The sequence below is a fragment of the Mesocricetus auratus genome, unplaced genomic scaffold (genome assembly GCF_017639785.1).
Source record: "Mesocricetus auratus isolate SY011 unplaced genomic scaffold, BCM_Maur_2.0 Super-Scaffold_100042, whole genome shotgun sequence".
NCBI classification, from domain to species: domain Eukaryota; kingdom Metazoa; phylum Chordata; class Mammalia; order Rodentia; family Cricetidae; genus Mesocricetus; species Mesocricetus auratus.
The window spans coordinates 8392995-8420932 of NW_024429219.1; the positions used below are offsets into that span (position 1 = coordinate 8392995).

Consider the following 27938-nt stretch of genomic DNA (forward strand, 5'->3'; position numbering starts at 1 on the left):
GACTTCCTTCCCAGGGGCAGAAAGACAAATTAAGTGATTCCCTTTTGGGTAACCGGGGTTAGACTTTCTATAGTGCCAGCATCTGCAAAGGTGTCAAGGCTCAAACCCTCACCTCTGGAGTCTGGGAAAGGCATAGAGCTAACTTTAAGGTACCATACAGATCCCACCATCTCTGTGTGCAGATCCCAGTGAATATTAATTAAGTCCACTCTTCCAGACATCACGGTCTTGCCCTCCTCTCCCACTTCATCCTCTGGGTAGCGTTGTACTCGTTGGAGAAAAAGAGGGCGAGAGCTTTGAACGGCCGGCGTCAGGACCCAGAGACCATAATGAGCTGTCCCATGTCTGGAGGACCTGCGCGCCTGAGCAAGAAAACCCTTCCCCGGGGCGGGCGGAGGAGTGCGCGGCACCGCCCCCGGGGCGGGCCCAGTGCGTGGCAGCGCCCGCCGGCCGGGTCGCGAAGTTTCCAGTTCAGCTAGAGTCTCAGTGCCGGCGGATCACATCCAGACCCGGCTATGCGGCCTCTGCTGCTCCTGGCCCCGCTGGCCTGCCTCCTTCTGGCCCAGGCGAAGGACGACGCCAAGCTGGAGGGTGAGGGCGCGGTGGGGGAAAACGGTGCTCGGCCGCCCCGCCGAGGACCGGAGTGTCCCGGCGACCTGGGCTGGGAGGGCGGGGGAGCTGGGTTGCGGTCATTTGTCCACTTGCCCGCGAGTGACTCCGACAGATCACTTCCTCTCATGGGGCCACGATTCCCACGTTTGTGCAGCGGGCAGGAGAGGAGACAGCCGGTGCACACACACCCCTCCCTTCCATCCCCCCACTCAGCACGCAGAGGAGCTCATAATTCCCATAATAAGTAGAAAGGCTCCTGTTGATCGTACACGACCTGCTGCAGCCCGGCCTCAGCAGTTAAGCACGGTTTGCTACTCTGGTACTGTTTCCTTATGTCATCCCCGTTTTCCAGCTTCACAAACCGAGGCTCCAGAGTTGATTGTGTTCTCCCAAGGGCACACAGCTCGCGGGCCTTGGAAAGGGCTTCATCCCACCTCTCTGGGTGTGTCTGGTTTCAGAGCCCAGCTCTGTGCTCTTGTTATCTTTAAGGTGAGGGAGGGGCTTTGGAGTGCAGGAGGTAAGCGTGCTGTGCAAGTGAGAGTGGTTGGTCCCAGGTCGCCACCGACTCCTGGCCAAGTGCTCATTCTGCTTCTCCGAGGGCTACTGGGTTCCTAACTTGGTTCCCACTACCCTGAGTGGGTGCGCCTGTCCTCCCAGCCCTTGCTGGACTCTACCACTCCGTTCTCTGAGTCCCTGAGACGCCCCCCTCCCAGGTCAGACTGTGGACCACCCAGACAAGCAAAGCCAAACTGACCACGTTCTCCAGGGCATCCTGTTCCATCCTGAGGGGGGATCTGGGAGCAGGCCTGGACATGGTGGGTGGTAGGATAGTTAAAGGAGTCTGGGTGGGTCGGAGAAGCTGCCCAGTTGGTAAGATCACCTGCCTAGAATGCGCGCAGCCCAGGATGGATGTGGTCCCCAGCAGTTGAGACTGAGCATAGCCATGCACACCTATAACCCCAGTTCTCAGGGAGGCTGAGGCAGGATGGTCAGAAGGTCATCCATCTTCAGCTGCATAGTGCGGAGCTCAGTCTAGGCTACTTGAGACCCTGACTTGAGAGGGGTGGGGGTTGAGACCCATGTGCTGGGAATCACGGATTTTTGCATGCCTGCGAATTCTGTGCTAAATTACACACAGGGTCACACGCCTCCCTGGTCAGGATGAGAATATTGGTGTTTACAACCTCAACGCAGGGTGGCAATACCTCATTCCTAGAGACGGTGAGAGATGCCTTGAATGAGGCCAGTCCCTGGGTCTCCTTAAGGTCAAGGCACTGGGTGTTTTCTCTCTGGGCTCAGAGCAGCTAGTTTTCCTGGAGGGTTGTATCCAGCAGGGCAGGAAGACTGATAAGAGAATATCTGATAAAGAAGTCCCACCACGGAGTTCAGCTGGTAACGTGTGCTCACCGGCAGGAGCCTGGAGCCTGTAGTACATTCCCCACCCCCATCCCGCCCAATCCCCTCACTTTCTCCTGCTGCTGCTCCAGACCATCCCTGCTAGAACTTCAGCTGTCCTCTAGGAAGTCAGAGACGACCCTGCTGGCGACAGGGATCCAGGAACCCTGACCCAGAAATGCCAGGGGAAGGACTGTGCCTGAGGGTGCACAGCTCCCTCTCTTGGGAGGTGGGAGGTTACCCCTCTGTGTCAAGAGTCGAGGCGTCACCAGACAGAGGCAAGCTCATCGAGTCCTCCCGAGAGTCTCTGAAAGGGGACTTCCTTTAGCCACGATTCCTGCGATGCAGATGAAGAGAAGAGGGGCTCGCACAGCCTTCTGACCTCACCCACCCTGCTCAGCCTTCTCTCTTCTCTCATCTCCGAAGACCTGGGTGTCAGTTTGTCCATCTGGGGAGATGATTGCTGGACTCTGGGCAGCAGCTGGGGAGGGCTAAGCTTACAGAGTGCCAGGCCCTTGTGGCCCTGGTGGCTGTTGAGCATACAAAGCAGACAGCAGGGAAGTGAGGGTGGGACCCTGGTGCCACCTAAGCCTCCTGTTGACACTGTGTGGGTGGCCCAGAGCTCTGATGGGCCTGATAGTGGGCTGGAGAGGCTGCCTGCGCTGAAGGAGCCTGGAGAAGCCCCCGTAATTCTGGGCTCTAGTTTCAGTCTGGTGTTCTACCATGCTGGGTGCCGTGACAGGTTAAGAGTGTGGATGAGGCTGTGTTGTTAGTGCTGCGCACCTTCAGTCCCAGCACTTGGGGGGCAGAGGCAGGTGGGTCTCTGTTGAGTTCCAGGCCAGCCTGGTCTGCACAGTGAATTCCCAGACAGCCAAGGCTATGTGGAGAGACCCTGTCTCAAAACAACAACAAAAAGAATGTGGCTGTGACCTGTGTGTTTGTGGTGGTGCAGTTCTGTAATCACAGCCCTTGGGAGGCTGAGGCTGGAGGATTGTGAGGCTGAGGCCAGGCGAGGCTGCTCAGTAAGACACTCTGTTTAAAAAAAGAATCCAGGCATGATGGGAAATGTTTTTAATGCCGCACTTTAGAGACAGAGTCAGATGGATCTCTATGAGTTCAAGGCCAACCTGGTCTATACAGTAAGTTTCAGACCATCCAGGGCTACATAGGGAGACCCTGTCTCAAACCAACCAACTAAACAAACACAAAAATGCTAGCCGGTTCATTTGTTTCGCTCTCAGGTCTGTGACCTTAGGCATATCCTTAGCGCCTCTGTGCCTCAGTTTCCCCTTCTGTCCCTTCTGTAGAAGGAAGATAAAAGTATCACTGTCCTTATAGGGTACATTTGTTTCTTTGTTTTTGAGATAAGGACTCATTTAGTCCGTGCTGGCTTTGAACTGGGATACAGTGACAGGTGACTCTGAACTCTGGATCCTGCTGCCTCCATCTCCTTCATGCTGGGATTCAGATGTGTGCTACCCTGCCTCCTTCCTCGCGGGGTGATGAACACAGTGATGGACATAAGCGTGCTTCTTGCAGCATGTGGCATCTTAGACGGACTCAGTTGGTGGCCACTCTTGTTAAATCAGCTCCTCCTGCTGCTCTTCAGAGCCCAGCAGAGTATGTGGGGGTGGGCCCGCAAGGGAAAAGCTGGAGCCCTAGGGAATAGGGTCGGGTTTGTATGAGTACATCGGCTCCTGGACCAACCAAGTGGGCAGACCAGGAGTGAAATGAAGGGGGGCTTCCTGGAGGAAGCAGGCAGGGGAAGGAGTGAGTGTTGAGGACAGGTCAATGGAATGGAGAGGAGGCAGGAGGCTGGGTTCCTGGCAGGCATTGGGAAGATCTGGGAAGGCAGGGCCTTCAGCCAGATGAAGAGATCTCTCTCTCTCTCTCTCTCTCTCTGTCTGTCTGTCTGTCTGTCTCTGTTTCTCTCTCCCCTGCATTTACTCTTTTGTGTGAACACACGTGTGTTTGAGGTCAGAGGGCAGCTCGCAGGAGTCAGTTCTCTCCTTCCACTGTGTGTCTCCTAGGGATGAAACCCAGGTCTTCAGACCGGGTGTCAAGCACCTTTACCTGCTGAGCCATCTCTCTGGCTTAAAGTTAGTTGTTCTTGCTTAGGGTTGTTTAAAAGCACGGCCTTGAGAATGGAGTCCCGTCTTCTGCTCCCCTGCCTCTGGCCTCCTCCATTGGAGAATCCAGAAGCACGCTTGTATACACACACACACACACACACACACACACACACACACACACACACACACGAGCACGCGCGCTGGCCCCTGACACTCTTCTTGCCCCCCTTTTGGCAGGAGGGCATCAGAGCTGGTGACTGGTTCTTCTCACCTGCGGGGAGACTTCACCATTGAGGCCAGAGTTGGAGGCAGCCCTTCCCCTCGTGTGAACAGCAGCTTTCCTCTCTGGACCTCCAAGTGGGCCAAGTGGGGAGGTTACTTCTCCACAGCTGTTTATGGCATCGTCTGCTCCTGCCCAGGCCTCCCATACTGGGTCCTGCCAATCCCTGCATGGTCCCCCTGGCATTGATCCCTTGCTACTGGGACAGCCGCCTGCCTATGCAGCCTCAGCCAGCTTGGGAGAGTTGGTCCCTTTGTTCTCTTGGCTTTAGCTCCTGCTGTCCAGTGGTAGGGAAAGGGGAAGGTCTTACCTGCCTGCCGATGGCCTGCCTGGGTTTGGGAGGAGGGGTTGTTGTTGGCTTTTTTTTTCTGGGGGGGGTGTTCTGTTCACCTAGGTAAATGGGAGTCCTGGATGCAGAGGAGCCATAACAACCACTGAATAGTGGATCTGTCCCCCAACCTCCAGGGCAGAAGTCTGGGTGGGATTCATAGGGGTCGACAGTGGGAAGGGGAAGGGTGCTATGATTCCTGGCCCTGGGATTCTGGCAAGAAGCCAGCAGCAGGACTCAGGCTGAAGAACAGCATACGCAATCCAAAGAATGAGCCCACCTCTGGCTGCACAGCGCCGTGAATCCTGGGCAAGGCATTCCCCTCGCTAGTCAGCCTCACTGACTTCTCTCAGTGTGTGCCAAGTGCCTAGTAGCCCTGAAGGCAGGCAGGCACTTTATTGGCCCTACTGCATGAGTCTCAGAGAGGCCAGGGACTTGCCCTGGGTCCCACAGTTTGCAAGAGGCAGTGCTGGGATCTAACCAGGCAGGCCAGCTTCTGATCCCCACGTCTCAGGCATCACAGCCTCCCAGTGGGGTCTGAAGGGGCCTCTGGGGGCTCCCACCCACAGAAGAGGTCTTGGGAGCTGCTTCTAGCACGTTCTGTCGCAGAGGTGAAGTCACACTGCAGAGCGGGGGAGAGGTCCCTTGTTGGGACTGTATTAACAAAGCCAGACTTGTTGAGTGTGGTGGTGCATGCCTGCACGCTCTGCATTTGGGAGAAGGGACAGGAAGATCAGTAGAGAAGTCAAGGGGAGCTTTGTTACCCGTTGAGCCGGATATGGGGCTGGGTTACACGAGACCCCTTTTCAAAATGAGAGGGAGGGAGATGGAGGAAAGGTGGAACCAGCTGCTCTGGCCACACGGACAGGCGAGGGGATTTCAAGCTGGTTTCCACCCCAGGCAGCCCGAACCGTAAGCATGGCATTGGGAGAGTGAGCCACCATGCAGGCTTGGGGAGGAGCAGAGTGGATGAGTGTGTCCACCCTCAGCGTACACATAGAGGACAAGTGGCCTCGTTGCACTTGCCATCCCCGCTCTAATGCCCAGCACTGGCCAGAGAGATCCTCCCATGGTCAGCACTCAGGGCATCCTCCCTTCATCCCCAGGTGATGCCTGCAGCCTCTAAAGCCAGAGGCTTGGTTTCGGGAGGCAGGGTGCCCTCTCCTGGGTGCTGCCTGACATGGTTGTCAGTTTCCACATACAAGGAGCCCAGGGAATCGGGGAAACAAGGGTTATGTCCCAGCTCCGTCCTTAACTGACTGGATGGCCCTCGGCAGAGCCTGAGCCCTTGTCTGTAGTGGTGTGATGAAGAAGGCCACTGTTCAAGACTCATCCTTCTTTGCCCGCAGACAACCTTTTGGTCCTCACTGTGGCCACCAAAGAGACTGAGGGCTTCCGCCGCTTCAAGCGTTCAGCCCAGTTCTTCAACTACAAGATTCAGGTGAGGGCTTTCTGGGTAAAGGAGAGGTAGTGCATGAGTCTGTGTGTGCGCGAGTATGTGTGTGCATATGTGTGAGTGAGTGTATGGTGTGTGTGTGCGTGTGTGTGTGTGTATATGTGTGAGTGAGTGTATGGTGTGTGTGTGTGTGTGATGGTGGGGCTAGGGCTTCTCCTTCCTACAGTTATGGCTCTTGGAGCAGACTCGGGTGCCAAGAGGAGCATGAGTTAGGATGAAGGGCCGAGTGTGAGCAGATCCTTGGAGGTGAGAGGGAGAATGATGTGGAGTACTACTTGGATGGCAGCGTGCAGAGGCCTCTCTTGGAAGGCTAGTGTGGATGGCAGGACCTGGGAACCATCATTCCCATAATCCCCCAGTGCATGTTGGCATGGATGTGATCTGAAGTTCTCCAGAGTGTGTACACTGTCACAAAGAAACATGCTTGTCTGCCGGGTGTGGGCTTCATGTCCTCTGTAGGCAGTTCATGGGGCCCAGCCCTGCAGGGGCCAGCCATCCCTTCCCTCAACGGACTATTCTGAGTACTTCTCTGTCAGGCACAGTGTTGGGCCCTGGGGACAGAGATGTACTCAATGCTGGCCTCGTCATGGTCTACACAGAGCTAGGTATGAAGCCAGGAAGAAAGTGTATCAGCTGCTGTGGATCATGATGAAGCAGGGAGTTGTTTCAGATATAGCTGGATCCAGGGTCCCAAGCAGCAAAGAGTTTTATTTTTCCATCTCCAGAGACAGATTTTCTTCATGTGGTATGGTGACGTTAGCCCCAGACTTCTGCACCCCAACTTTACAACCTTAGCCAATCATAACAACCTTGCCTTCATTTTAATACAACAGTCCCAGGGAAGACTCTGATAGGGGGTGTTACATCTTCAAAGCTCTAGCTATGGGAGGGGCAGAGGAGTGGGAGGTAGCGATTGGTTATCCCTGGTCACATGACCACCACTGGCATCATTGCCTGGTATGGTTTCCCTCCATGGGGTTGAAAGGAAGCAAAGATGTCCACTCCCCAAACTGGTGGAAAAGTACTTCTCTACCAAAAGCTGGGATCCTCTCTCTGCAGGCACTGGGCTTGGGGGAGGACTGGACCGTGAACAGCGGACCATCGGCAGGTGGGGGACAGAAGGTTCGGCTGCTGAAGAAGGCACTGGAAAAGCATGCAGACAAGGAAGACCTGGTTATTCTCTTCATTGACAGGTGGGTGTGCTGGAAATTCCTGCTTGGGTCCCTGGGGTACAAGATGGTGTTGGGGGCAGGGAGTCCAAAATAAGACCTGGACATCATATGTAAGGGAGGCTCTCTCTAACTAAGCTTATCTAAGGTCAGGAGACCCCAGGATAGGTTTCTTGGATGTAGACCAATACTCCTCTTGGTGAAAGATGAGAGGTGTAAGCTCCTGGAGATGACGCTTGAGCCATGTTCCAAGTGTGTGGGTTATGGGGACCATGTCTCTGCCCAGCGTGGGCATGGAAATGTAGCAGACTGAGGGAGGGAGGGGCATGCAGCTCTGTCTCGCAGATGGTGCGTGGTGTAGGATGTGAGGGGCTCCTGATCCCTGTGTCCCTCTGTGGGTGCCGTCTCTGGACCCTGCCTCATCTTCTTCCCTCTTTGGCCAGTTACGATGTGGTGTTTGCCTCCGGGCCTCGGGAACTCTTAAAGAAGTTCCAGCAGGCCAAGAGCCGGGTGGTCTTCTCAGCTGAGGAACTCATCTACCCTGACCGGAGACTGGAGGCTAAGTATCCGACAGTCTCTGATGGCAAGCGGTTCCTGGGCTCTGGAGGTAAGAGTTATGTGCAGGGTGGGTCCACCTGACATGGCCGTGAGGCATGGATTCCAAATGCACACAGTCTCTCAAAGACAGCCTCTCAGAGATGTCTCCCTCACTTTGTTGAAGGGCCAACCATCTGCTGGAGAAACTGGAGTCACCCCTGACTCCTTCACCTTCCATATCTCTTCTGCTTTCCAAAGATCGCTAGAGTCCAGTAGCCCAGTCTGGGCTACATGAGATCTTTTTTTTTTTTTTTTGGTTTTTTTTTGTTTTTTTTGGTTTTTCGAGACAGGGTTTCTCTGTGGCTTTGGAGGCTGTCCTGGAACTAGCTCTTGTAGACCAGGCTGGCCTCGAACTCACAGAGATCCACCTGCCTCTGCCTCCCGAGTGCTGGGATTAAAGGCATGCGCCACCACCGCCCGGCTGCTACATGAGATCTTACGCCAAAGTTTTTTTAAAAAAAAAAAAAAAGACAGGACTAGGGCTGGAGAGATGGCTCAGAGGTTAAGAGCACTGGCTGCTCTCCCAGAGGTCTTGAGTTCAATTCCCAGCAACCACATGGTGGCTCACAACCATCCATGATGAGATCTGGCACTGTCTTCTGGTTGCAGGCAGAATGCTCTATCCATAATCAATAAATAAACCTTAAAAAAAGACAGGACTAAAAACAAAACAAAATGATAACAAAAACCAGGACTAATGAAATTGCTCGGTGGGCATAAGCCTCTTGCCATCAAGCCTGACAATCTGTGTTTGAGCCTTAGAATCCACATGATGGAAGGAGAGAAGCAACTCCTGCAAGTTGTCCTCTGAGCTACACACGCACACACACACACACATACACACACACACACATACACACACACACACTTACACTCATGCAACTCACACACACACACTCTTACACTCATACAACTCACACACACACACTCTTACACTCATATAGTTCCCTCATACATACACACACATACTCTCACACACTACACACACTTAGACTCACACTGCTCACACACATACATACCCTCACACACACAATGCACACAAATAAATGTATAAAACAAAAATTAAAAACAGAAAACAGGGCTGAGGACGTAGCTCAGCTGGTAGAACATTCCTAGCATGCAAAAAGCCCTGGGTTCCATGGCCGGCACTGCGTAGGCAGTATGGTGCCAGGCAATTCTGGAATTGGAGAGATGGTGGCAGGAGGATCATCAGGTCCCCCTCAATTAACTAATAAGGGCAATGTGAGACCCTTCCTCAGAAGCAATACAAACCTCCATTCAGACCTGCACCCACGACCTCCTCATTTCCTGGTGCTGAGCCTGGCCCTCTGTCATTGTCCTGTCACCATTCTGGCCCCTCAGCCCTCAGCCCTTTCTAGTCCTTTCCCAGAGTAGACCCCACAGGCCCCACCCACTAGTCTCACTGGCCCAGAGAGCTCACCCAGTTGCCATGGTAGGGTGGGGGAGGCTAGCCCAGGGGTCAAGTGTCCCGTCTTCCCTCTCCTTGCTTGTGCAGTCCCCCCTTTATGCAGGACCCCCTCTGGGCTTTCCCGATTGTCGGGGCTCAGGCCCTGGAGTGCTGGGTGACATCTTTCCAGCCTCTCCCCTTCTCTGATACAAGTTGCTCAGACAGACTGGATCCAAGCTTGGCCCTTGTGGACCTGCTTTCTAGGGGTTCGGTGGGTCCCATTGATCTTGGGAATGCTCGGCCCGTGGGACTAGGTAGCTTGTATCACACCTCCCCTCAGTCAGAAGTGAGGAGGTGATGTTTATGAGTGGTGGGAGGTGGCAGGGAATGGAGGAAGCCGGGCCAGGGCTGGAAGCTAAATGTCCATCTCTGTCCCCCTGCCACTGTCAGGCTTCATCGGTTATGCCCCCAACCTCAGCAAGCTGGTGGCCGAGTGGGACGGCCAGGACAGTGACAGTGACCAGCTCTTTTACACCAAGATCTTCCTGGACCCGGAGAAGAGGGTAAGGGCGGGCACGGTGGGCTGGGGGGAGGAGGCTGGGGAATCCTGACCCTGGATTGCACTGGCCAGGGTGCACTGGGGACAGTGCTCTGGGGTCTGAGTGACTGACTGGATTGGTTTCTCAGTCCATTTGGGCTGCTGTGACAAACGTCTGTAGACTGGGGGCTTTTAAAGAACACTGTCATTGCTGACCGTTCTGGGGTAGCGGGAGCCGTGTGGTTGGGTTTCAGCAAAGCCAAGGGCCTCTGCCGTGGCTCGGTGGGTAAAGGTGCTTGCTGCCAGGCATGGTGACTCTCAGTCCAGTCTCCTGGACCACATGGTAGAAGGAGAAACCAGACTTCTGCAAATGGTCCTCTAACCTCCACACGTGCCCTGTGGCAATCACTCGCACAATCATAAACACATACAGAACAACTAAATGTATGTGGCTGGAGAGATGGCTTAGTGGTTAAAAGCTCGGGCTGCTGTTGCAGAGGCCCAGGTTTCTGTTCCCAGCGCCCACACGAGGGCTCTGGGAACAGAATTGTCTGTAATTCTAGTTTCAGGCGACCTGTTGCCCTCTTTTGGTTTCTGTGGGTACATGCACACAGCACACTTACATACCTGCAGGCAAAAATTAATACATACATAAAATATACACAGCACACTTACATACCTGCAGGCAAAATTAATACATACATAAATATACATATACATATAAATAAGTAAATAGGCCTGGTGTTGGTGGCGCACGCCTTTAATCCCAGCACTCGGGAGGCAGAGGCAGGCGGATCTCTGTGAGTTCGAGGCCAGCCTGGTCTACAGAGCGAGTTCCAGGACAGCCTCCAAAGCCACAGAGAAACCCTGTCTCGAAAAACCAAAAACCAAAACACAAAACAAAAGTAAGTAAACATAAAAGAGGCTACACCCGAAGGTGTGTCTGTAATCCCAGCGTGTGGGAGACCAGAGGATTGTGAATTTGAGGCCAGCCTGGCTAGCATAGCTCAAAACCAGCATGCATATTCTAAGAGCCTGTTTCAGAAACTGAAAGTGAATGTATCAAGGAGTGAAAATCCATACTGTTAGCATTTCTTCCAGGGATATTGTGAAGTTCAGGTTCATTCACTAGGAACCCAGGACTTGAGGCTGACACATGGTAACATCACACCTTAGTGTGTGCTGTCATGTGGCTGGAATCCTTATGGCTGAGCCAGCTGCTTCCTTAGCTTCCTTCCGGCCTTGAGATTTCTCTGAATAGAGCCAGGATGTGGCAGGCTGAGCCAGTGTGGGGACCGGCTCTCCATGCTGGGTGTGCTGGGGACCTAGCCTTGGCTGGGTCCTGTCCCTGCAGCAGCCCAGGCCCTCCTTCCTGCAGGAGCAAATCAATATCAGCCTGGACCACCGCTGCCGCATCTTCCAGAACCTGGACGGAGCCTTGGGTAAGCGGTAGCACTGGGAGGGGGTGGGGCCAGAGAAGAGAGGAGGTGGGGCCTGAGAGGGTTGAAGGGGTGGGGCCAGAGAGGGGGAGGAGGTGGGGGCTGAGAGGAGGGGGTGGGGCCTAAGAGGGTGGGGCCTGAGGGGAGGAAGGGTGGGGCCTGAGAGGAGGAGGTGGAGCCTAAGAGGGGGAGGAGGGGCCTGAGAGGGGAGGAAGGGTGGGGCCAGAGGAGGAGGTGGGGCCTGAGAGGTGGGGGAAACCTGAGGAGGAAGCGAGACCCAGGCAGGAAGTGGATTCCTGTCTGGGCTGGAACCAAAGGGGAACGAAGTGGCTCCTCCTTTGTGATTGCGCTGAGCGGATGTCCGCCTCCTGCCGGGATCCCAGAGAGCCTCCAGATGTTACGGGGTGGGGGGGCACAGCTGTCTCTCAGAAGGTGGGAGAGGAGCAGCTGTCCGGCTTGGGAGGAGGCAGTGATGTCCGTGGCAGGCACCTGGCTCTCGGCCCCACCCTGCGTGTCCTGTCAGCACAAGGGACTCCCCTTGTCCTTGGACCCAGGACGGTGATGACTTTGCTTCCTGACTGACCACATGTCACACACACACCCTCAGTGCTGCATCTCGCGTCTGAAGCTGGGGTGTTCTGGTCTCTGCTGCCCCTCCCCCGCCACCTCTGGCTCTAAGGAGTCACCACACTGAAGACAGGGTCACTGTGGCCTCCGTCCTCCTTCCTCACTGCTGTGTCAAGCGCTTGAGCCACACGTTTACCCCATGAGGGAGGGATTTTAGGGCTGGCGAGAAGGCTCGGTGGATACAGGCGCTTGCTGCCAAGCCTGAAGACCTGAGTTAGAGCCCCAGAACCCACATGGCAAGTTGTTTTCTTACATCCGCATATACACCCCTGACACTAAATAAATAAATGTAACTTTTATTTTTTTTATTTTGAGACAGAGTTTCTCTGTGTAACCCTTATTGTCTTAGAACTCACTCTATAGGCCAAAGAGGCCTTGAACTCAGAGATCCGCCTGCTAAGATTCAAAGGCATAGTGTACCATGCCTGACTAAATGTAATTTTTAAAGTGGTTAGGAAATCTTCCAGAAGATGGAAGTTTGGTTCCAAGTACCCACATCAGGCAGATCCGGTAGCTCACAACCACCTGTAACTCCAGTTCCAGGGGGTCTGATGCCTCTGGCCTCCTTGGGCCCCCTCACTCATATGCACAGACGCACACACATGACACACGGATAAAATTAAATCTTTTTCAGAGCATAAATCTTTAAAAACAAGAGGAAGGAATTTAAGATGGGGAAACCGAGGCTTAGAGGGGTGACGTGACTTCTACAGCTGTGAGCCCCCAGCCTCGGCCCCTCTGCCACTAGGTGGGTCTGTGTATTCTGTCCCCCAGATGAAGTCGTACTCAAGTTTGAAATGGGCCACGTGAGAGCACGGAATCTGGCCTATGACACCCTTCCAGTCGTCATCCATGGCAATGGGCCTACCAAGGTAGGGAGGGGCCCAACCATCGGGGAGTGTGGGAGGAAACCAGAGTCCCAATTCTGCTTCTGTTGCAGCTGCAACTTGGGGCTAGGACCACTGTTTGGGGGCCTCTGATACAAGCTTGTCCTGGGGTCTTGTTTCTCCACTCTGGTGGGCTGTGGTGCCCCTGTCCATCCCTAACGGATCACGGGATCCGTAAGAGGCCACTTTCCCCATCTAGACTTTGAGGAAGGTTCTAGAATCATCTTATGTTGTTTTGATATGGCAGTCACTTGTTCACTGAGTGAACATGTGTTGGTTACCGGCACCAAGGATCAATCTGTCATAAACAGAGCTGCTGTACTCACGGTGTTGTGGAAGGGGCTGGGGCTGATGGTGGCCGGGACAGGGACCTAAGTAGTCCTGAAAGACTGATTTGTGGTTCGTAGTATGTTTGCCAGTCTCCAGCCTTAGCAGCCTGTGGCCAGCAGAGGAGAGAGACCCTGGGGGGAAATGCAGACCTGTGACTGGATGTGTAACTCTGGTGGCAGAGGGTTAGCATGCCTGAGGACCTGGGTTTGATTACCAGGGACCACATAAGGCAGGCGCGTAGTGCACACCTATAATCTCTGAACTCAGGAGGTAGAGACAGGAGGGTCAGGAATTAAAGTCATTCTTGACTACATGGTGAGTTCAAGGCCAGCCTAGACTACTTGAGACTCTGCCCCCCCCCAAAAAAAACCCCAGAATACAGATGTTGGTTCCTCCCAGCTCTGCTGCCTGGAACCCTGGGGAGGCGGTCCCTAGGAACCTGGTTTTTATAAGCCCCAGCTCCCTCTCCAGCAGGCAAGAAGCTCTCTTGGGAACTGGAGCATTTCCCCCAAGACCGTGAAAGATGGCAGGCAGGGAGGTGGAATTTGCTAGTTTGGGGGTGTGGCTGGCTTGGCTTTCCGACTGTGTTTGACTCCCCACAGCTGCAGCTGAACTACCTAGGCAACTACATTCCTCGATTCTGGACCTTCGAGACAGGCTGCACCGTGTGCGATGAGGGCCTACGCAGCCTCAAGGGCATTGGGGTGAGGCCAAGCCTGAGCTGAGGGAGACAGTCCTCGAGATGGGGGGAAGGGGAGGTGATCCCAAACAGAATGGTGCGTCTGTGAGCCGTGAAGAGGTTATTTCTCTGTCTGTGGGGCTACCTCAGCGCCTCTTCCAGGAAGCTCCCCCAGACTACACAGGCCCTGGCTTCCTCCCGGATGTCCGAGTCCAATTTCTTCTCCCTAGCCCTTTATGCCCCCCTAGCCTCTTCCTGTGCTGTGAGCCCCTGTTGCCCCTTATGGCCCAGCTTGAACACCACACTGGCCGCAATTGGTGTCATGCTATCCACTGGCCCTTGTTAGAGCCTGGGAATGGGTTGACCCTTTCTTAGGCAGATCTCACCGTGTGTCCTGCCAGACCCACACCTGCATCTGACGCTCTGTGACCTGGGCCTCCTGAGGCCATGTGCTGCCACCTCAGGTTTCCGTGGGCTGTGGGTAGGGCCTTGTTGGCAGGCGGGGACTAGACCCTGCTTAGCTCTTCTTCTGTCCTTCCCTCTGTAGGATGAAGCTCTGCCCACCGTCCTGGTCGGCGTGTTCATCGAGCAGCCCACGCCATTCCTGTCCCTGTTTTTCTTGCGGCTGCGGCGCCTCCGATACCCCCAGAAACAGATGCGGCTCTTCATTCACAACCACGTGAGTAGAAGCTGCCATGTGGGGCTTGCCTCGAGGGCCCAGCGTTGTGAGCTGGCCCAAGAACTCTGAAGATCCCACTGAATCTGGGCCGAATGGAAGTGGCCAGTGGGCTGTGTCCCCAAATCACTGGGCTGACTGGGTCAGGCCAACTGCGCTTGAATCCCAGCAATGCTACTTGTCTTGGGGCACCAACCTTAAGCTCCCTGTTCCTGGTTTCTCACTTATTGAATCAAGGTTGGAATTGAGGTCATCACACTAAATTCCTGCAAGGGTGAAACAAGTTGACCTGCGAAGTGCATAGAAGACTAAGGGGGTGGGAAGTTGCTGTCTAGCTACTGATGAGGCTGAGTGGTGAGGTTTGTAAGTTCGAGGCCAGCCTGGGCTACATAGTGAGCCTGTCCCTCTCCTATAAGAAATGTTTTGTGAAGTGCTAAGGATGTAGCTTAGTTGTATGTACTTGCCTAGTGTGTGTGGGCCCTGTGTCCTAAATATTTTAATTTTTAAGGTTATGTGCGTGTATGTGTGCATATGCACATGAGTGCAGGGACTTGTGAAGGCCAGAAGGGGGCGTTGGATTCCCTGAAGCTGGAGTTGCAGGTGGTTGTGAGCTGTCTGACATGAGTGCTGGGAACCAAGCTCAGGTCCTCTGGAAGAGCAGCAAGCGCTCACTGTTGTTTGTTTGTTTGTTGTTGAGGGAGGGTTTCTCTGTGTAGCCATGGCTGTCCTGGAACTCGCTATGTAGACCAGGCTTGTAACAATAAACTGCACACTTGTTGAGAGTATAGGTAACTGTTTATTGTAGAAATTACCTACAAGAGAAGACGGGCAACCAAGGTGACTCAGCAGCTTTCCGCCACAGAACCGGAAGCCGAAAAGAGAGCGTGTGTGTCTCTCCTGTAGGTCTTTTATTACCACCTCCGTACGCGCCTCTAGCCACGCCCAAAGTGGGCATGGCTAGCGGCACAGCCCTAAAGTCTCTTCCTACACCAGGCTGGCCTCAGATTCAGAGATCCGCCTGCCTCTGCCTCCCTAGTGCTGGGATTAAAGGCATACACCACCATGCCCAGCTCAGCCAGTACTTTTAATGGCTGAACAGTCAGTCTCTCCGATCCCTAATCCTTAGGTTTTATCCATCGTAGTTAGAAAAAAAAAAAAAAAAAAAAGAAAGGCTGCCCTAGTCACAGGCAGCACACAGTGAACCCACGTGTCTTAGTTACCTGTCTGTTGCTGTGACAAAACACCATGATCAAGGCAACTTACAAAAGAGATTGTAAATTGGGCTTGTGGTTCCAGAAGGTTAGAGTCCACGATAGTGGAACAAAGGCATAGCGGCAGGAATCAGGAACAGCGGGGGGGGGGAGGGTGAGAGAGAGAGAGAGAGAGAGAGAGAGAGAGAGAGAGAGAGAGAGAGAGAGAGAGAGAGAGAGGGAGAGGGAGAGAGGAGAGGAGGGAGAGGGGGGAAGGAGAGAATGAACACGAGGGATGGCAGGAGTCTTTTGAAACCTCAAAGCCTGCCAGTGACACACCCCCTCCAACAGAGCCACACCTCCTCATCCTTCTCAAACAGTCCCACTCACCAGGGACCAAGTATTCAGACATAATGAGCATGTGGGGGGCCATTCTCATTCAAGCCACACCTTGACTGTTGTCATTTTTGTTTCCTGGCTCCTTAATGCTGTGGGTTTGGTCTGGAGAAAGTCAAGTTGGTTTCCATTGCTTTAGCACCTTCAGGGAACATGGGTCCTGAGCCCTGAGCTCTATGGGGAGCAGGCTGGTGGTTCAGCGGGCTCCTGGCTAGGTAAAGCCTGGGCTCTTGTGCTCGGCTGTGTCTTTGGCCAGATCTGACCCAGTCTGCGGGAGCCTTTGTCCGCACCCAGTTCTGCTCAGATGTCTTGTCTGTGTCTCCCCTGCACACCTTCCAGCTGCAGCAAGATGCCCCGTCCCAGGGAACCCACCATCTCCCACTCAGCTGGGCTCCCTGCCTGGCTTCCTTACATTCACCTCCGACATACAGCAGGCCCTACAGACAGAAAGGCAGTGGAAACTGTCCTCACGTGGCTCACAGCTCCCCTGCATGAACTGCCCCACTCTGTGTAGAAACAGAACAGTCACAGACATGAGGACCTACTGTGTGCTGGCTCTGACTCACCACCTGCTTCCAGTGACCTGAGGGAGGAGACCCCTTTCCCTAAAGCAGAAACAGAGGAAGGGGCCCTGTCCAAGGTCGTGAGCTCTTCGTAGCGGAGCTGATGTTGGTCTGCAAAGTGGATGCAACCTGTGGTCCTCGGTAGATGATGGCGTGGTACCACGGTGTCTGTAGGTTGGGCATCCCTGCTTAGGTTTGGAACTAAAACTCCTCTTCTCTCCATGCCCTGGGGGTGGGTTGGGGACAGGTGCAGACTGTCACATATGCATCCAGATCCCCTGGTCCATTGATGAACACCACACCCCAAAGGTCACCAGAGCTTCTGGATGTGGGGTCCTTGGGAGGAGGAGCTGTCCTGATGACAGCGCTGTGACGTGGCCCATGGGGCAGGGCCTGGCCAGGGAAGATGATCGTGAAAGGATGGCCAGAGGAGGGCGCCTGACAGATGGAAGGACACCCCAAGAGCAAGTTCTCAGTACAAAGGAGATGCATTTGGGGCAGGGATAAGGGACAAGGACCGGAGACAGAGGACGAGGGAGAAGGAGAAGTGAACAAGGGAAAGGGGCTGTGGTATTCGTCTCAGAGGGGGACAAGGGACCGCCTCTGGATAGAGGGGACACAGATGTGGCCAATGGCAAATGGCGGCTTATAAAGGTAAAAGGGGGAACCCCATCTTAGGGTGAGGTGTTTGATTTTAATTGGCATGTTATTAAGGTGAGCTTCTGATTGCTGGACGTCAATACCTTGATAACTGAATGTTGGTTAGCCTCAGGAGGAGGAAGCGGCCAAATAAGGGAATAGCTTTAGGAATATAATCGAATGGTTTTAGCAAGGCAGAGGGAATGGGGGAGAAGGACAAGGTCTGCCAGAGTCATGGTTGCCATGCTTGGGCTGGGTGGGGTCCCTTCAGCGATGCAAGATGGCAGGAGTGTGCCAGAGACAGCATCATCGGGCAAGGGACAGGGGTGGCTGTGTTTCCTGGAACCTGTACCATCACCTTCATCTTGCCTTCCCGCCCCCAGGAGCAGCACCACAAGCTTGAAGTAGAGAAGTTCCTGGCAGAGCACGGCAGTGAGTACCAGTCCGTGAAGCTAGTGGGTCCTGAGGTGCGCATGGCCAACGCGGATGCCAGGAACATGGGCGCGTGAGTCCAGCACTGGGGTCTCCTCGTGGTTGGTGGGTGAGTGGGCCATGGCATTGGGAGCAGCAGGCTGGAGATTCAGGGAGCTTTGTGATCTGGGATTCAGGACTTTCCTCTGTGAAACGAGGAAGTAGTCTCAGTCGGGACAGCTTGGGGGCTCCCAGACAGTGTCATGTGGCTTTAGGACGCAAATTAGGGAAAGTAGAAAGACTGGAGTGCTATAAATAGATCAAGGCTGACAGAGACAACCTCTTGATTAAAAATATGATGACTCCAGCACTTGGGAGGCAGAGGGGGGGATCTCAGTGAGTTCGAGGCCAGTCTGATTTACAGGACGAGCTCCAGAACAGCCAGGGCTGTTGTTGCACAGAGAAACCCTGTCTTGAAAAAAAGACCAAAAAAATTTTTTTAAAACATTAATTAATTCGAGACCAGCCTGGTCTATAAGAGCTAGTTCCAGGACAACCTCCAAAGCCACAGAGAAACCCTGTCTTGAAAAACAAAAATTAACAAAAAGTTTAAAAAATTTAAAAATTCCTGTGTCTTAGCCTGAGCCTGCCAAATGTCCCTCAGATGACTGGATGGTTCTCAGCTTTTCTGGTCAGCGTGGTGGGCTCCATTGCCCTTGCTGGCCCGTCTGCCCTTGTAGCATAAAGATGGCCACTGATGTATAACGAGTGAGTGAGATTGTGTTCCAGAAAGAGTTATTTTGGGACACTGAAATTTGACTTCCTCGAGGGAAAGTGGGATTTTCTTTTGATCCCCGCCCCCCACTTTCCTAGTCGTTTTAGAACAGAGAACCATTCTTAGCTTCTGGGCAGGACAAAGCTGGCAGTGGGGAGCCTCAGGTTAGGGACCGTCATTTAGGAGGTCGTTGGCATTTTGAGGCAGGGTCTCATGTAACCCCGTCTGGCCTTGAACTCACTGTGTATCCAAAGCTGGCCTTAAACTCAAGATTCTCCTGTCCCAAGTACTGTGATTACAGGTGTGCACCTCATACCCAGCCGCATGCTTTTAAAAACTACATTATTATTATTGGGGGGGCAGTTCAAGCAGGCTTTCTCTGGGAAGCCCTGGCTGTTTTGGAATTCACTCTGTAGACCAGGCTGGCTTTGAACTCAAAGAGATCTGCCTGCTTCTGCCTCTGCCTCCAGAGTGCTGGGACTAAAGGCATGTGCCACCACCGCCCGGCTTTTATTTTTTAGTGTGGGACTCTAGAAATAAACCCAGGACTTCATGCATGCCAGGCAAGTGTTCTGTCACTGATGGGCACCCCGGCTTCTGTTGGTGCTACCTGTCCAGCAGCTCTCAAGACACGAAGTGTTGAGGCCCACCTGGTGGGCCGCGCTTCCCCCAGATCAAACCTTTGCCATTGCCAAGTCCTTGATCTGAGAGCTGAGAAGCTTGAGGTCTGGATGTTAGAAGGGGAGGGGACCTTTGAGGTCCCAGGCTGCACCTGAGCTTGCATGAGTTCGAGGGCCTTTGCCAAACTTGTAACGACAGATGTGCTATCTTCTGGGGAAGCCCCGGGACCGGCCTGAGATGTTGTGATGACCTCTCTCATCCTCTCCCCTTCGCCCTTCCCCTCGCACAGAGACCTGTGCCGCCAGGACCAGACTTGCACTTACTACTTCAGTGTGGATGCCGATGTGGCTCTCACCGAGCCGGACAGCCTACGGCTCCTGATTGAGCAAAACAAGTAAGACCGTGGGTGACCCCCCTGACAACTCCAGGGGCTGACAGAATGGTTCCTCCTAGGTCTGTCCCTAGCATAGAAGGGATGAGGTCTCCCACGAGCCAGGCCTGCCCTGCCCCAGTAACAAGTGTACAGATCCCGGCATGCAAATCACAGATTGCTTGGCTCCTCCCCTTCCCCATCTTCAGTGTGGTCCACCCCTGCCCCCTTCTCAGGAATGTCATCGCGCCGCTCATGACCCGCCATGGGAGGCTCTGGTCCAACTTCTGGGGGGCACTGAGTGCAGATGGGTACTACGCCCGCTCTGAGGACTACGTGGACATCGTGCAGGGGCGGCGTGTGTGAGTATCCATCTCCTTCATCTCTTCCCCAGTTGCCCTGGAGTCGCTACTGAGCTTCAAGCAAAGAGGACTAGAGTCAGACACACAGAAGAAATCCTGACAAGTTGTCTTGAGCTCCCGTGTCCAGGGTGGGAGGAGATTAGCACTGTTGAGTTAGGGTTTAACTCAGTAGTAGAATGCTTGCAAGGCCCTGGGCTTGGCCCCCAGCACCAAAACAAAAGAAAAGAGAAAAAGACAGATTAGATTGGGCAAGATGGCTCAGTGAGTAAGGGCATCTGTTGTTGCCAAACTTGACAACCTGTGTTTGATCCCTGAGAACACACAAGGTGGAAGTAGAGAACCAGCTCCCAAAAGTTGTCCTTGATCTCCACACATGTCCTGGGATACACACAGACACACACACACAGACACACACACACACACACACACACACACACACACACACACACGTATGCAGAATAAAAACATTGTAAAAAATCCAGACTAGCACCTTCAGATGAACCCTCCTCCCCCAAACACCGACTATGACTTCAAGTTTAATCGACTGGAACTCCTCACCTTTCTGCCTTAGTCTCCCAAGTTCTGGGATTGTAGATGTGCGCCACCACACCAGCTTACGTAAATCCTTGATGCTGCGAGGCTGTGAGCCCTCCTGCTAGACCGGGACCCTATTATTTCCCCTCTCTCCTGCAGCGGCGTCTGGAACGTGCCCTACATCTCAAACGTCTACCTGATTAAGGGCAGTGCCCTGAGGGCCGAGCTGCAGCATGTAGACCTGTTCCACTACAGCAAGCTGGATGCCGACATGAGCTTCTGTGCCAATGTCCGGCAGCAGGTCAGTGGGGCTTTTGGGATGTCCTTGTGCCAGGGGTATGGTCGTCCAGCCTTGACCAGCACCCTGGGCTATTTTGTCACTGTAGGCCCAGGAGCTTCTGAGGGCCAACAGGGACCTCTGGGCACTGGGTGTGAGGCTGGTTCTCAGATCTGCAGGGACCAGTTGTCTGTGTGTTTTTTGTTTGTTTTGTTATGTTTCAAGATAGAACCTTTAGCCTATAATAGATGTGAACTCCTGATTCCCCTGCCTCAGTCTCCCAAATTCTGGGCTTACAGGAGTGTGCCACCACATCCAACTTATTTATACATTTGGTACACCCTAAAGAAAACTCACCCCCTTGCCTCAATGTAGCTTGAGAAGTATGTCCAAGAAACCTTCTCATCATCTTCATGGATTTGGTGTGTGCATTGGTTTTTTGTTGTTGTTGTTTGTTTTGTTTTGATTTTCAAGACAGACTTTCTCTGCAAAGCCCCAGCTGTCCTGGAACTCCTTTGTAGACCAGACTTGCTTCAAACTCAGAGATCCGCCTGCCTCTGCCCCCCCTAGTGCTGGAGTTAAAGGCATGCACCACCACCACCTGGCTTTGTATATTGTTTTGAAAACAGGATCATACCGGCTTTGAACTCATGATCCTCCTGCTTCTGCTCCCTGAGCGCTAGGATAAGCATGTCTCGATGTCCTGCGGTGTGCACGTGGAGATGAGGAAACTTCGTGGAGTTGATTTTCTCTCTCCGCCTTCACATGAGTCCCAAGGGTTGCACTTGGGTTGTCAGGCTTTTGTCCCCTGAGCCACCTCAGCAGTCCTGCTGCGTTTGTTTTAATGTAATAGCATGGCAGGGGTTTCCCCTGAGACCCACATGTCAGGATCCCAGCCCTTGGGAGGGCTCTTGCCCTACAGACTTGAGGCTCTGGGTTCGAGCCCCAGAGCTGCAAACAAGAAGGGAAGAGTGAGTCCTTTTCTTTCATGTTCAGTCTTCCAGGAAGCCTTCCCTGATTGCATCCCCATTGCTGGGTGCTGGGGCACACACTGTTCTTATAAGTCTTTTATCTTGTAAGCTTGAGTCTAGTGGTGGAGCACTGCACTGCCCCTCCCTGGCGTGTGCGGGATGAGGAGGCTTTTCTGTCCGTCTACTCTCCGTAGGAGGTGTTCATGTTCTTGACCAACCGCCATACCTTCGGCCATCTGCTGTCTCTGGATAACTACCAGACCACCCACCTTCATAATGATCTCTGGGAGGTGTTCAGCAACCCTGAGGTGAGACCTGGGTGGGTGGACCTGGGCTGGGAGTCAGAGAGACTCCAGTTCAGTGGTCTTGTGGCCAGAGACACCTGGCCTGCATGACCTGTTCTCCACATGTCCCCATTCACCTCCAGGGCTCTATTCTAGTATAGAGAGAGCCTTAGACATATCGCCATCTAGTGGAGAAGGGAGCTGTAACTTATTTGAGCCTTTGAAACCTTTGGGCCTCACTTATTTGGATTCTAAAATTGGTCTTCCCTGGCTTGGCTTACTCCTGAGGATGTCGTGATGATCGGAGGAAGCAGCAGTTGTGACAGCATGGACATTATACCTAAATGATGGGGTTTGTAGCTGGTGTGGGCATTTGTACATGCCTATACACAGACACACACAGACACACACATATGCATATAGATGCAAATGTGAGATCCTGTATATCCATACAACACTCCCACACATGTGATAACCAGCTTGTCTCTCTTGAGTTCGTGCCTACTCATGTTTTGAGGGGCCTGAAGGCTGGAGACTCCCTGGGAACATTCCATGCTATTGAGCTTACGGTGACTCAGGCCAGGCCCGGGACCCCCATTCCACATTGCATTCTCTACAGGATTGGAAAGAGAAGTACATCCATGAGAATTACACCAAGGCTCTGCAGGGGAAGCTGGTGGAGATGGTAAGGGCCTCATATTGCACACTTGCTGCTGTGGGAGCGCATGGGGGTGGAGTTTGTATGTGGGGGGAAAAGGAAGAGGGGCGCCGTTCAGTCTGTCTGCTCTGACAGTGTTCTGGGTGGACTGACCTCCTCCCCCCAGCAGCACTTTCCAACTTTGACAAGAAGGATGGAACTGCTGGGCACGGTGGTATAGACTTGTGATACCAGGATTCACGGATGGAGGCAGAAGGATCAGGAGGTCAAGGAAGAGTAGGAGAGGCCATCCCCAAACGCTGCCTCTGAGCCAAGAATGAGGGATAGGGGCTCTGCCCTCTCACCCCCATCTGTAATCTCTGCCCTCGGTGTGCACTCTCCCGTGGCTGATGGAAGCTGTGGCTATAACCTTGGCTGGAAAGTCCAGCTGATCTCTGTCCCTCTTTAGCCCCTCACTCAGTCTAACCGGCATCCACCGAGCTGTCGTCACTCTTCAGAGACACCCAGAGTTCCCCGAGGCTCAGGGAGCGGGCTGGGGGAGACTCACCAGGAGCTCTGCAGGGTCTCCCACAGTCACTCTGAACTCCCGTGACAGAGTCTTCCCTCTTCCCAGCCTTGTCCGGATGTCTACTGGTTCCCCATCTTCACGGAGGCGGCCTGTGATGAGCTGGTGGAGGAGATGGAGCACTATGGCCAGTGGTCTCTGGGAGATAATAAGGTAGTGCCGTAGACGCCCGGGAGGCTGTGGGAGACTCCCTTCACCCACGATGCCCTGCTAGGCTCTTCTGGTTGCCAGTCTGCCCAGGACTCTTCACTTTTAGGGCACAAGCAGGCAAGAACAGGAGGCTTAGGAACCGGGGGTGTTGGTCCCCAAGCAGACAGTGCCAGTTGTGTGGCTTTGAGCTGCTCAAAGTGAGTTTTCATGTCCTGGCTTGTTACTTCAGTGCTTCAGCCTCCTGCCCCAGGCAAGAACGTGAAGTAGAAAGGAGCCAATGTGGGATGAAGGGCACTGGGTACCAGGTCCAAGTTCCTTACACGTCTGATGCAATGGCACGGTGAACATTTGTTCTCAGATGGGGGAGTCCCTTGCCTACACATGACTTGGGAACTTTCGGCATTGCCTTTAAAGAGTTCCTGGATCTGTGTGCCTCCAACTGGCTGATCTCCAACCCTACTATGCTTCTGATTACCTGATTAACCTAGGTATTTTGGTGTCTGGACAGACAGGGACGGTCCATTAACCTCAGCGCCTCAGTGAATGGTGGCCCCCCACCCCCATTTCTATGCTGTTTCTAAGAGGCCTAAAACACCGTGTAGCTCGGGGGCAGAACATCTGCTTAGTGTCGCAGGATTCTGGGTTCGCCTCTCAGTGCCAAGACAAAACCCCCAAAGCACCCACTCATTGTCTCCTGGTTTCTGAGGCTCAGGATCCAGTCGTGCCTCTGCTGGGGCCTCTGCTGGGGCCTCACAGGGCTGCAGTCTAGAGGTCTGCTGGAGGTGTTCTTCATCTATGGGTTGGGGGTCTCATCGTCAGATCCTAACGTTGTTGGAGCAAGTCAGTTCCCTATGCTGGAGAACCTGGGACAGCTGGGTTCCCTGTGACAACAGGTGTCATGACCTGCCTGCCCACAGGTTGGGACTTCAGTGACATCTGCGAACCCCCTCCTCTTTGTCATACATGTATGACATGGGTATCTGGGCATGGGAGTCTGGGTGCCATCTTGGTTCACTCTCCATGGTCACTTCCAGGACAACCGGATCCAGGGCGGCTACGAAAACGTCCCCACTATTGACATCCACATGAACCAGATCACCTTCGAGCGGGAGTGGCACAAGTTCCTGGTGGAGTACATCGCTCCCATGACAGAGAAACTCTACCCTGGCTACTACACCAGGGTGGGTCTGCCTGGGGGCAGCAGGATGGTTTAGGGAGGGGAGAGACGTTTGGCCCCCAAGGAAGAGTATTATCTCCACAACGTTGGGTGAGGCCTGGTGTGCATGGTCTGTATTTTTATTTTCTTTCGTTTTTTTTTTTCTTTTAATTTTATGTGTATGAGTGCTTTGCCTGCCTGTGTGTCTGTTACCACAGTGTACAGTGCCTGGTGAGGACAGGGGAGGTTGTCAGGTTCCCTGGGACTGAAGTGGAGTTACTGATGGCTCTGAGTCAGCATGTGGGTGCTGGGAATCTAACCTGGGTCTTCTGGAAGAGCACATAGTCTCTCTCTCTCTCTCTCTCTCTCTCTCTCTCTCTCTCTCTCTCTCTCTCTCTCTCTCTCTCGGTTTTTTGAGACAGGGTTTCTCTGTATTGTCTTGGAGGCTGTCCTGGAACTCGATCTGTAGACCAGGCTGGCCTCAAACTCACAGAGATCCACCTGCCTCTGCCTCCCGAGTGCTGGGATTAAAGGCGTGCGCCACCAACGCCCGACAGGCACGCAGTCTCTAGTGTAGCTGGGCTCATTCTCAGGGGACAGTGGGAAAGGGAAAAAGAAAGTTGGCGTCCTTCCTGTTCCCATCTGCCTTCCTTTCCTTCCTCTCTCCCCATCCCCCACCCCCCTGGTCCCTCCCTCTGTCCTCACACTCTTCCTGAGACTCTTATGTGCCAGCTGATGTCCCAGGCACTGGCATTAAGTAGCCCCACGCTCTGAGAGTGAACAGCATAACAGATCAGATGGATGCTCACTGTACCCTCTGCCTGGCCCTCCGCAGCCTCTCTTGACTGATGTAGGCTCTCCTGTCCCCTGCCCTGTCACAGGCCCAGTTTGATCTAGCCTTTGTGGTCCGCTATAAGCCTGATGAGCAGCCTTCATTGATGCCTCACCACGATGCCTCTACCTTCACCGTCAACATAGCCCTGAACAGGGTTGGGCAAGATTATGAGGTGAGTCAGGCTCTCGGTGCTCACAGGCGGGGTGGAGGCAGGAGCCAGGCTCTGCTGAGCGAAGGGTCCAGGGGCTGAGAAGAAAATGGTGCCAGGTTATGTGGGGAGGGCTTCCTGGGAGAATGGAGTCAAGGCACAGCTTGGCAGGTGTAAGCATCTTCACAGGTGCCAGAGCACGAACTCCAGAGCAGTGGCTCTGCACACTGCCTTCTTCCTCAGTAACCCTGTGTCCTGTAACATGTTTCTTGGCTTCTCTGTTTCCTTCCGTCTTCTTATGAGTTGTGAGAACGAGTGAGGGGCCCCAGGTCACGACTTATAAGAAATCCCAGTAAATACTCAGTGGATGACAGCCAGTGGTGAAGGAGGAGTCTGGGTTCTCCTTATGAGAAGGAAGAAGGCTTCATAGGGAGTATGGGGACTGTCAGCCTCCGTGTAGGGCACAAACCTGTGCCCGGAAGAAAGAGCTATGGAAACCAAGAAGGCATTGGGACCAAGAAAAGCCATTTTGAGGGCCTCAGCTAGGCCTCTCCACAGGGCTGCCAGTTAGCAAGCTAGATTGGCCTTCTCTGTGAGTTTAAGGCCAGCTTGGTCTATTGATCTAGTTCCAGAACAGCTTCCAAAGCTACAAAGAAACCCTGTTTCAAAAAAATTATGTCTTGAGAGAGGGTCTTACTACGTAGACCAGGCTGGGCTCAAACTCACAAAGATCTGCCTTTTGAGTACAGGCCCGACCACACCTGGCTAAACTAATCTCTCTGTACACTCTCGTTTATTTCTGTCATTTTTCTATAGCAGCAGAACTTGAGGCTTAGTCGAAGGGTAAAGGGTGGAGGTGACCTTTGCCCAGTGTGGTCTGGCTCCAGGGTCAGCTCTGCATCTCCTAGTGCCTTTCTCAGGCCCCTGGTGACTGTCACGCCACAAAGCGTCCCCAGACCCTCCGTGCTGACAGGCTCCTTGGCTGTGATAGAACAGAGGACAGGGAGCTATGGGGAAAGAGCTCATTGACGCTTCCTCTCTCGCAGGGCGGAGGCTGCCGATTTCTGCGCTACAACTGCTCCATAAGAGCCCCAAGGAAGGGCTGGGCTCTCATGCACCCCGGGCGGCTCACACACTACCACGAAGGGCTTCCCACCACCAAGGGCACCCGCTATATTGCTGTGTCCTTCGTCGATCCCTAACTGACCAGTGCCTGCCTCTGTTAGACCTTTCTCTTCATTGACAACCACTGCCCAGCAGCCCCCAGGACCTCTGGGTCCCAAGGAACCCAGTCCAACCTCCGATTCCTGAAATCCTGTTGCTCTTGAAGCTGCCAGTCAGGAAGATCGGGCGCAGACCAGAGATGGGATGCCCCTTTAAGACTGGGGCTGCCCATGGTGCTTTCAACCTGTCCCAGGAGACGGTGGTAATGCTCATCTTCCTGAAGTTTCCAGCCTTGCTCCTTCCTCTAACTTTCCCTGGGGGTCAGACTTCTGCTGGAGCTGCCTGGGAGACCGCAGAGTGAGAAGGTATACCCAGAATACCTCTGGAAGATCCAGCCCCTAGGATCCTGTTTCAGGTTTTGGTGCCACCAAGATCTGGGCATACCTACCCCTCCAACTCCGCCCCTGGACCTAGGACTGTTGAAGCCCTCTCCTTCCAGGTTTGTATCATCAGAGCCAACAGTGGTCTCTATTGAGACTGTGACTCGGAAATCCTCCCGGAGGGGCAGGGAAGACATCTGTGCTTCAACTTGGTTCTCTACTGACCCTGCTTAGGGGGAGGGGCGTGATCTGCCCACACTGTGCTGGGTCACCTGTCCCGAAGCCTCTGGAGACAGGGACAGAGATGAGCGTTCTATTAAATGTTGTTCAAACCACTGTATGAGCGATGCCTGGGGTGGGCCAGTGTGTATGTAACTGGCAGACATCTGCAGGGAGGGTTGTAAGAGCCCTTGCTGTTAGCAGACTCTGTTTCCCAAACCCAGGCCTGTGTAGCCTCCAGGGTGCATTTATGTATTCTGAAAGTCCCTGCTAGGAACTGGGCACAGTCTGGGACATGCCGTTTCAGTTGTCAAGACCTGCTCTACCTGTCACCGCGTCTCTAGCCTCTGCCAGCCAGCCCGTCCTGCAGCCATGACTATGAAATCAAGCACAGAGTTTTGGGTGGCCCCCCCCCCCACCACAACCTTGAGCACACTGGTCTGGCTTCAGGGCATTTTCTAATAAGCTCTAACATCTAGTCTGGTGATTGTGGCACACACCTTTAATCCCAGAACTCTGGAGGTAGAGGCAGGTGGATCTCTGTGAGTTTGAGGCTAGCCTGGTCTACAAATTGAGTTCCATTACAGCCAAGACTCATGCATAGAGAAACCCTGTCTCAGAAAAAGGAGAAGGAGAAGAACAAGAAGAAGAAGAAGAAGAGAGAGAGAGAAGAGAAGAGAAGAAAAAAGAAAAAGAAAGAAAGCCCAAACAAAAACCCCCTAACATCTATGTAGCCCAGACAGGACTCTAACCCAGGCTCCTCCTGTTTGAACCCCA

The 27938-nt window shown here is 53.6% G+C and overlaps 1 protein-coding gene across 1 annotated transcript; it reads left to right on the forward strand.

Moving 5' to 3' along the window:
- Positions 1 to 432: 432 nt before the first annotated feature.
- On the forward strand, positions 433 to 27277 carry Plod1 (procollagen-lysine,2-oxoglutarate 5-dioxygenase 1). The gene is made up of 19 exons (XM_005079346.4): positions 433 to 591; positions 6037 to 6128; positions 7203 to 7336; positions 7756 to 7919; positions 9768 to 9880; positions 11234 to 11297; positions 12696 to 12793; positions 13741 to 13842; positions 14365 to 14496; positions 17665 to 17786; positions 19378 to 19482; positions 19695 to 19820; positions 20514 to 20655; positions 21797 to 21910; positions 22506 to 22571; positions 23158 to 23262; positions 24294 to 24440; positions 25297 to 25422; positions 26445 to 27277. The coding sequence occupies exons 1-19, from the start codon at positions 516 to 518 to the stop codon at positions 26598 to 26600; spliced, it is 2184 nt and encodes a 727-aa protein (XP_005079403.1). The 5' UTR covers positions 433 to 515; the 3' UTR covers positions 26601 to 27277.
- Positions 27278 to 27938: the final 661 nt, after the last annotated feature.

Coding starts and splice junctions, on each gene's coding strand:
- Plod1 (XM_005079346.4), top strand. CDS start 516: ATGCGGCCTCTGCTGCTCCTGGCCCCGCTGGCCTGCCTCCTTCTGGCC. Junction 592..6,036: donor GGACGACGCCAAGCTGGAGG/GTGAGGGCGCGG, acceptor CTTTGCCCGCAG/ACAACCTTTTGGTCCTCACT. Junction 19,483..19,694: donor CTCCTGATTGAGCAAAACAA/GTAAGACCGTGG, acceptor CCCCCTTCTCAG/GAATGTCATCGCGCCGCTCA.